This window comes from Dendrobates tinctorius, unplaced genomic scaffold, assembly GCF_039654945.1.
Source record: "Dendrobates tinctorius isolate UK_male_01 unplaced genomic scaffold, ASM3965494v1 ptg000231l, whole genome shotgun sequence".
Classification (NCBI taxonomy): domain Eukaryota; kingdom Metazoa; phylum Chordata; class Amphibia; order Anura; family Dendrobatidae; genus Dendrobates; species Dendrobates tinctorius.
In genome coordinates, this window is record NW_027361898.1 from 23,844,851 (window position 1) to 23,855,144 (window position 10,294).

General features: G+C 42.6%; 1 protein-coding gene across 1 annotated transcript; it reads right to left on the reverse strand.

The window, feature by feature from the left end:
* Window positions 1-2,986: 2,986 nt before the first annotated feature.
* Window positions 2,987-10,035, reverse strand: LOC141059780 (uncharacterized). Its single transcript, XM_073555900.1, has 7 exons — window positions 9,968-10,035; window positions 8,588-8,661; window positions 7,074-7,166; window positions 5,689-5,781; window positions 4,179-4,271; window positions 3,838-3,930; window positions 2,987-3,618 (listed from the first exon to the last, which is right to left on the reverse strand). Exons 1-7 carry the CDS (start codon window positions 10,033-10,035, stop codon window positions 3,521-3,523), a joined length of 612 nt encoding a protein of 203 aa, XP_073412001.1. The 3' UTR covers window positions 2,987-3,520.
* Window positions 10,036-10,294: the final 259 nt, after the last annotated feature.

The window sequence follows — 10,294 nt, forward strand, 5'->3', positions numbered from 1 at the left end:
CAATTCCAGCCAATTTTGCATTGAAAAAGTCAAACGGCACTCGTTCCCTTCTGAGTTCTGCAAAGTGTGAGATCTGGTTTGACTGTGTAAGAGGTGTCTGACTGGTATCCAAGGGGTAGCATTTCTCCTTGCGTAGAGTGACACGTCAAGCATGCCAAGATGAGGAGACTTATAAGCTGCAATGCTCCCCTGGGAAATATGGAAATTGACTCTCTAGAAATCTAGTGCCACCTATAGGACTTTTAGGATTGCTACTTCCTGTAGGTGGCACTATAGTTCTAGTCCTCTTCCTCTCTGAAGAGAAAATTTGCACATTTCCCAGAGGAGCATTGCAGCTTAAAAGTCTCCTCATCTTGGCATGCTTGACATGTCACTTTCCACAAGGAGAAACGTTACCCCTTGGATTCCTATAGTAAAGCTTAAAATCTTTAATACATTTGATCCTTGTATGCTCTAAAAGAATCTATAGCCCTTCAGAGGGTATCCCAAACGAGTCACCCAAGTCATTCAGATTAAGGGCAATGGTACCAAATACTAATGAAATGGATGGAAACTTTTGACTTTGTAGTAAGTAATAAAAATTCCTTAAAACATTCTCTCTCTCGTTATTCTGGCATTTGGCAAATACTAATAATTATGGTAATTCTAATTTACCTAAAGCGGGAAAGGTTTATTCTAATTTCATGTCAGAGATTGAGAAAAACATGCAGATGTGTCTTCTTACATAGTGGATGGAAACTTCTGGTTTAAAGTTTCAACTGTATATACGACGTATATCGGGGAGGGGGTAAGGGGCGACTTTAATGTGGCGCTTGACTCCTCCATTTAAGTCTCTAAGGTGTCTCTTGTATGATCCAGGCTGCTCTATGGAGCATTAGGCAGGGTGTACACGAAGATCAATTCATTGACACTCGGCGGCTTCCACATCCTTCAGACAGAGATTATACGTAATGTTCATCTTTTTTACAACACATATTCCCAGTTGGACTACTTCTTTATGGGGCACAGCGATCTACATTCCCAAATAAATGTCTCTAGTGACAGTATCTCATTGTCAGACCAAGCTTTGGTGATTTTGTCTCTCTCTTTGTAATTCCTATTCCCAGACAATGGCAATGAAAATTAAATTCGACTATATGAAATGACCCGATAGTGGTCCAAGAGGTTCAAAATACTGTCAGACGATTTTACTAATAATTCTACAGAGTGTATGTCCCCCAATATAATCCAGGATGCCAACAAATGTGTAATCATGGGGGTTTTTATTAATAGCAAGGGTCATGCATAAAACCAGAACGGTCCTCAACAATTGCTTTTCTGTTGGCAATCATCTTGGCCCTGGCCCTCCCCTACACTAACATTAATCATGGCTGATTCAGAACACATGACACATGCACAAAAACTGAACGGGTCAATAAGACCCTGTTCACACCACCCAAGAACTAAGACACAGAAACAGAACACAGTATGACAAACGTGCATAAATACTCTTGTAAAATATATGTAACTGTAAGTAGCAAGTGCTAGTAAAAGATGTTAACAAAACCAGGGTATTTTGTTGATACGTTTTTTTGCAAAAAAATGTACGCTAAGCCACTCCGCCGCGTCAAGGCATACCCTTCTCGGAGCAGTCCTATCTAATATATTTAAAAACCTGAACATGTGAATAATACCTTCATGAGCAGGGTTCAGAAAGGTGCTGCCCGGTATGGGCTCGCTGGGCAAAATGGCTTTTTATGCATGTCCCAAAAGAGAGAGGCGGGGATCTCCCAAAGCTTGCATAAGCAAGAAATCAATAGATTCAGAACACATGACACATGCACAAAAACTGAACGATTTCTTGCTTATGCATGCTTTGGGAGATCCCCGCCTCTCTCTTTTGGGACATGCATAAAAAGCCATTTTGCCCAGCGAGCCCATACCGGGCAGCACCTTTCTGAACCCTGCTCATGAAGGTATTATTCACATGTTCAGGTTTTTAAATATATTAGATAGGACTGCTCCGAGAAGGGTATGCCTTGACGCGGCGGAGTGGCTTAGCGTACATTTTTTTTGCAAAAAAAGTATCAACAAAATACCCTGGTTTTGTTAACATCTTTTACTAGCACTTGCTACTTACAGTTACATATATTTTACAACAGAGTATTTATGCACGTTTGTCATACTGTGTTCTGTTTCTGTGTCTTAGTTCTTGGGTGGTGTGAACAGGGTCTTATTGACCCGTTCAGTTTTTGTGCATGTGTCATGTGTTCTGAATCTATTGATTTCTTGCTTATGCAAGCTTTGGGAGATCCCCGCCTCTCTCTTTTGGGACATGCATAAAAAGCCATTTTGCCCAGCGAGCCCATACCGGGTAGCAATTTCTGAACCCTGCTCATGAAGGTATTATTCACATGTTCAGGTTTTTAAATATATTAGATAGGACTGCTCCGAGAAGGGTATGCCTTGACGCGGCGGAGTGGCTTAGCGTACATTTTTTTGCAAAAAAAGTATCAACAAAATACCCTGGTTTTGTTAACATCTTTTACTAGCACTTGCTACTTACAGTTACATATATTTTACAACAGAGTATTTATGCACGTTTGTCATACTGTGTTCTGTTTCTGTGTCTTTATTAATCATGGCTGATTAACCCCTTTCAGCACTTTGGGTGCTGGAGCATTTATCTAGGTTCATATCACTGAAGCTAACGACCGCAGTGATACATATCTCCCCTCCAGTACTTTGCCAGTAACTTTGTCACACCACATTTTGTTGTTTTGTTTTCATATCTTCGACGAGTTAACACTGCACAAACAGGTCACCAGCCAATATCTGTATACAGTATGTACAGATATTAAGTGCTGCTGAGTGCAGTGTCCAAAACTTAGACTAGTGAGATGACTTAAAAGTCCTGCCGATAATGATCTGTTTTTAGTGCACACTCATATCCATAGACATTGGGAATGAACCTGATAGTATGAAGTAGTGTACTCCTGAGACCTGGTACAGCATAGATAAAGTCATGGACGTGTGAGTGGGAGGTCCTGATTATGGAGGATGCTAGTCTTAGCTCATTGAAGCATAGATATGCTAGTAGACTGACAAATGGGAGGAGCTGTAGAATAGTACAACACTGTGGAGAGCTTTGTGGGAGAGTGCAATGACTGGTACTGAGTGGAGGCACCAGTGTAGCTGCTGGTCAGAAATATGAGCCTGACTGCAGTATTCAGGAAAATGACAAATGCATTTAGTGACAAGAAGAGCAATTAGTGACTTACAATTAGTTGTGCGCTCAAGATGAAACTGAATCAAAGCAACAGTAACGGCTTTTAGTTATTTTTTTAATTAATAATAGGATAGAGGGTTAAGGGATAACAAAACCAGGAACATTATCAATAGACGAAATCGTAGTCAGGAAGAAAGCCGGGGTCAGGTACCAGGTGATCAATAAAAGCCAAGTCAGGCGGGCAGTATGAATGTCGCAGTGATGGTGGGTCTGCTGTACTTCAGGGCACTAGATGTGGAAGTTTCCAGTGTTTTAGATGGTGCTGGGGCAACAGTAACAACAGGTAAATGCGCGAGAAGTCCTGGATAATCCACGCCGGCAGGCTGATAAGATCCGGCGGAGGCGGGAACCTATGAGAAGAGAAGTAAATATAAAGTAAGTTATGGGACTCCATATTACATGATACTATTGTGCGGTCACAGTGCCGGACGGCAGAGGAATATCATCACACAGAGGTCAGAGATCATTGTCAGCCATCATACATATCCCATCACTGACAGATGTCATCTTCACATGAATTATTCTTACTGACTGACATCACACAACATGGAGCGGATTATCACACTTACGTCGTTTCTTTCCCTTCTTTTCTTCATTTTTTGAGTCTTGTCGGTCTACACTCAGATTGTTTTCAGATTTTATTTTGTCCTCAGCTGGAAATTCTGATCAGAAAGAAATAAAAAAAATCACTAGGACTTGCTTTGTATCTATAATGTATGTGATGGGACACCATATTACATGATACTATTGTGCGGTCACAGTGCTGGACGTCAGAGGAATCTTATCACACAGAGGTCAGGGATCACTGTCAGCCATCATACATATCCCATCACTGACAGATGTACCTGCTCCACATGAATCATTCTCACTGACTGACATCATATAACATGGAGCCGATTCTCACTCTTACCTTGTCTCTTGTCCCCCTTTTCATCATTTTCTGAGTTTAGTTGCTCTATGCTCAAATGTAATGAAGAGTTACTTCCCTCGTGAGCAGGAATATCTGATCAAAAAGTAAAAAAACCTCTTAGTAACAATATATTCTTATAGAATCTGCTTTGTATCTATAATGTAAGTAAAGTGACGACTTATTACATACATGACACTTCTGTCATGATCCAAGGTGGATCTGACAGTTTAAATGCACAAAGTGAACTTTTTTTCCTTTGACTTGGTGCCAAAGTGGGTTGATTGCCCCTGGTGGACATTAGAATTATTACACGTGGTGTCGTTCATTCTAAGTTGCCCCGGTGGTGGTGAGCGGTAGTGCACTTTAGTTTCTTTGGTTTAATGTGCACTTAATTACAAATCAGGTGTTAGGCTCTATAAAAGGGAGCCAGGTGTGTTCAATCACTGTTGGTGATATTGTGTTTGTCATTTGGGAAGGAAGCCTGGGTGATGAAGGAGCTGAATATGAGTCCTGCGCAGCCCAGCTAGAGGGGACGAGTGGCAGCTAGGTGGTCTGCAAGAAGGGCTGGCACACACACAGTTTATGGTGTCGGCAGGAAGTGCTTGCATGGCTTGGTGGAGTGACGACTATGGAGAGAGTTGCACTCAGCATGCAGGACTTGATTGCTGAGAGCTGGACTCAAGCATGCTTGACTTTTTGGGCAGGAGCTGAACTCATCTTTGGGACTCTGTTACTGGACTGCTGCAATCGGTGGTGGACTCTGCTCCAAGGCTTCACTATGGTGAAGGATCCAGTTATGGTGATGGATCCGGGTGGAGGAGAAGATGCACACAGGTGGTGGGCTCTGTTGCTAGGAGCGTACGCAACAGAGCAAAGCTAAGTGGTGTTTCCCCTGTATTGTCATTTTCCCACATGTGTGTTTAGTGCAGTGGTGGGATTAGTTTCCGCACCGACCAATTCCCTAGTGAGGGTTTAGGTTCAGGGAGAGCTAGGGTTTTTAGGTTCCTGTGCGTCGCCCGCTGAGGAACCGGCATAGGGAGCGTTAGAAGTGCAGGGACGCTGGCTCAGGGGAGTACAGGAGGTCTCCACTTCCCCATTCCCTATTGCAGGGCCCACCATTGTTAATGTTACCCAGGTTCCCCTTTATTATTTAAATTCGCCTTACTGGAGGCAGGGTTTCCAGATTTACGTGTAATACCTAAATTCGCCTGTTGGAGGCGGTGTATCCAGCTGCACGTCTTATTATTTAAATTCGCCCCACTGGAGGCGGTGTATCCAGGGTCACGGGTGTCTTATGGGTTCACCTTGCGGTACTCGCTGCGTCCAGACACACGTGACCGTGACACTTCTGTGCGGCCGCTGTAGCCGAAAGGCAGATCAATATTATACAGAGTTCAGGGATCATTGTCAGCCATCATACATAGGCCATCACTGACAGATGTCATCTGCTCCACATGAATTATTCTCACTGACTGACATAATATAATATGGAGCTGATCCTTACACCTACCTTGTCTCTTTTCCTCCATCTCTTCATTTTCTGAATTTTGTTGCTCTATACTCAAATATATTGAAGATTTACTTCCCTCATGAGTTTCATTTTCTGTTCAGAAAGTAAAAAAAATTCTTAGTAACAGAATATTCATTTAGGATCTGCTTTGTATTTGTTTATAAAAAAGTCTAAAAAAAAAAATTGTCACGTGCCAAGGAATTTTTTAATAGATTTATGGTATTTCAAGGAATGCTGAATTCAAAAATCTCACTGCATTACATAACGTGCTCCCAATACCTATACAGCACATAAAATAATACAGCTATGACACATCGACTTTGTAGATAAAAATGGGCCACCAAAGTATTTTGTAAATTTTTATAGTCAAAAACTTTAACCAATTACCGCAGCTTGGCCAAAAAGCTCAAGGCCGTTTATCCCAACTTCCTGTCTATTCAGATACCTGAATGACTAACTCTAAGGCCTGCTTCACACGTCAGTGGCTCCAGTGCGTGTAGTGACAGTTTTTTCACATACCGGAGACACTGATTCATGTAGACACATTCAAATGAATGCGTCCATGCAGATGTCAGCATGTTTTCACAGCCATATGTAAGTGTGCAAAACACGCAGACATGTCCGTTTTGACCCGGACAAACGGGCCGCAGCACACGTGCACACGGAGAACAGTGTACACTGTCCTCTGTGAGCACGGATGGCTGCTGGGGAACAAGCGGCTACTGTAAGCGCTGTTCCCCTGCATGTGGTACTTAACGCGGCTGTCATTCTCTCTGCCCTGCCGGCAACAGCGCGAGCAGGGAAGAATGGAAAAAAAATCGACATGGGGTCATCCTTAAATTTTTAGTTAACCCTTTACTTACTATAGGACACCTTTCCATTATTTATCCGGGCTTAATGTCACCTTATAATACAAAGGTGACTTAACACCTTATTAGCCCACTTGCCACTGCTACAGGGCAAGTGGGAAGAACCTGACAAAGCTCCAGAATAGGTGCATCTAATAGATGCTGTTTTTAGGCTGGGGGACCCATATTCATGGCCCCTTACCAGCCTGAGAATAGCAGCCCACACCTGTTAGTTTTGCTGGGTTAGTTCAAAATATAAGGAGGACCCCACGTCATTTTTTTTTTCATTCATTCTTCCCTGATCGCGCAGTTGGCACCAAAATCACTGTTTACCAGTTCAATGTAAGTAAAGGGACACCTTATTACATGATACTATTGTGCGGCCACTGTGGCCGAAAGGCAGATCAATATTATACAGAGGTCAGGGATCACTGTCAGCCATCATACATATCCCATCACTGACAGATGTCATCTGCTCCACATGAATCATTCTCACTGACTGACATCATATAACATGGATCTGATCCTTACACCTACCTTGTCTCTTTTCCTCCATCTCTTCATTTTCTGAATTTTGTTGCTCTATACTCAAATATATTGAAGATTTACTTCCCTCGTGAGTTTCATTTTCTGTTCAGAACGTAAAAAAAAATCCTTAGTAACAGAATATTCATTTAGGATCTGCTTTGTATTTTCTTATAAAACAAGTCTACAAAAAAAAATTGTCACGTGCCAAGGAATTTTTAAGTAGATTTATGGTATTTCAAGGAATGCTGAATTCAAAAATCTCACTGCATTACATAACGTGCTCCCAATACCTATACAGCACATAAAATAATACAGCTATGACACATTGACTTAGTAGATAAAAATGGGCCACCAAAGTATTTTGTAAATTTTTATAGTCAAAAACTTTAACCAATTACCGCAGCTTGGCCAAAAAGCTCAAGGCCGTTTATCCCAACTTCCTGTCTATTCAGATACCTGAATGACTAACTCTAAGGCCTGCTTCACACGTCAGTGGCTCCAGTGCGTGTAGTGACAGTTTTTTCACATACCGGAGACACTGATTCATGTAGACACATTCAAATGAATGCGTCCATGCAGATGTCAGCATGTTTTCACAGCCGTATGTAAGTGTGCAAAACACGCAGACATGTCCGTTTTGACCCGGACAAACGGGCCGCAACACGTGCAGCACACGTGCACGCGGAGAACAGTGTACACTGTCCTCTGTGAGCACGGATGGCTGCTGGGGAAGAAGCAGCTACTGTAAGCGCTGTTCCCCTGCATGTGGTACTGAACGCGGCTGTCATTCTCCCTGCCCTGCCGGCAACAGCGCGAGCAGGGAAGAATGGGAAAAAAATCGACATGGGGTCATCCTTCAATTTTTAGTTAACCCTTTACCTACTATAGGACACCTTTCCATTATTTAGCCGGGCTTAATGTCACCTTACAATAGAACGGTGATCTTAACACCTTATTAGCCCACTTGCCACTGCTACAGGGCAAGTGGGAAGAACCTGACAGAGCTCCAGAATTGGTGCATCTAATAGATGCTGTTTTTAGGCTGGGGGACCCATATTCATGTCCCCTTACCAGCCTGAGAAAAGCAGCCCACACCTGTTAGTTTTGCTGGGTTAGTTCAAAATATAAGGAGGACCCCACGTCATTTTTTTTTTCATTCATTCCTCCCTGATCGCGCAGTTGGCACCAAAATCACTGTTTACCAGTTCAATGTAAGTAAAGGGACACCTTATTACATGATACTATTGTGCGCAATCAGCAGAGGAATGTTATCATACAGAAGTCAGTGATCATTGTCAGCCATCAAACATATGACAATCCCATCACTGACAAATAACATCTGCTCCACATGAATTATCTGGTAATCTGAGAAACCTGGACAAAATTAGCAAAATGTATGGGCAACATAATTGGGATCCATGAAACATGGACAACAAAGGAAACAAATAACAGAAAAACCATGTGGAAATATTTGCGACTTGAAGTCAACATTCTCATTTGTTATGCTGTAGACATGTACATACCTGACAATGGGGACGGGGATGGCAAACTGGTAATAGCCTCGTCTCTAACAGATACAGGAAAAGATTCTTTCTGCCTGTTTGGAAAAACAAAAACATGTAAATACAGTATCAGGCTATGTGCCCACGGTGCGTGTTAAAACGCACACCAAAAACCGGACTCCTTCCCAGAAATCGCGCGTTTTTTCCGCGCGATTTCACCGCGATTTTACCGCAATTATGATCGCGATTTTGCCGCGATTTTCGTGTGCGATATTCAAGCACTTTCCAAGCGATTTGAAGCATCGCTTGGAAAGTGATTGACAGGTTGGTCACACTCGTCAAACATAGTGTTTGACAAGTGTGACCAGGTTTTTACTATTGAGGCCGCCTATGCGGCATCAATAGTAAAAGATAGAATGTTAAAATGCTAAAAAAAAATAAAAAAATCGGTGTATATTTACCTTCCGGCGTCCCGCGCTGCATTCCCGAGCCACAGCATTCCCAGTAATGCCTTGCGAGACCTGTGATGACGTAGTCTCGTGTTACTATAGCGATCTCGCGAGACCGCTAGAGTCATGCGAGACCTACGTCATCACAGGTCCGTGCCGCAAGGCATTACTGGGAACGCTTAGGCCGGGAATGCAGCGCGGGACGCCGTAAGGTAAATATACCCCGATTTTTTATTTTTTATTCTTTTTTTTAAAGGGGTATGGTACCCAGGGCCTGGAGGACAGTCTCCTCTCCTCCACACCGTGGGTACCAACCGCACATGAGACACTTAACTTCCCGCATGGTGCGCATAGCCACATGCGGGAAGTAAGCGATTCTCATGCATTCCTATGGGTGCGGAATCGCGGCAATTCTTTGCGATTCCGCACAAAAGAATGAGCATGCTGCGATTTTTTCCGCAATGCGATTCCGCCGCGGAAAAAAGTGCAGCATTAGCACAGCATGTGAGGAATGCCATAGGAATGCATGGGGGGCGTTCAGTACACGATTTTTAAACGTTTTCGCTGCGTTATCGCGCCGAAAATCGCGGCAAAAACGCTTAAAAATCGCTACGTAGGCACACATCCTAAAAGTGGTTGTCTCACTAGATTAACACCGACTATAAGGCCTATTAGGACATATGAGAGTTATAGTGTGGAAAAATTCAACGAAAAAAACTACAAAGAATGGCTGGCATGTAGTTGTACATCTCCTACAGTGTGGGCAGCACTAAAAGTGCATGACTCGCTGCAATTATGGGATGTTACCAACAGCAGTTTCTGAAGCCTAATGACTGAGCAATGATGGGGCGATGGAGGCTGTAATTGATATTATAGTATTTATGTCCTATATTTGGGGTTGTGCACATATATCAACCTGGAGCTCCAAGTAATGACCCTATAATCTACTCACATTTCTGAGATGTCTGTGCTGGATTCTGGGGTACACTCTGGAGGGGACTTGGGATCCTCCTTGTTCATCCTCCTGTTAGCGTTGGTACAAAGCTAAATGCAGATAACAAGATGATTTGAACTACATTTTTTTACTTTTAGAGGGGTTTTTTTTTAACATTTTTTGGGTCTATTGTTCTCATACTTACTTTAGAAAGCCATTCAGAAGAAGATGTAAAATTTGAGTAGTTAAAGTTCTCATTGTCCTCTTCATCCCCTGATATAAGTAAGTAGTATTATTAGAGGTTATTAGTAAAGCACAATCACCATTTATCTGTAATATTAATGA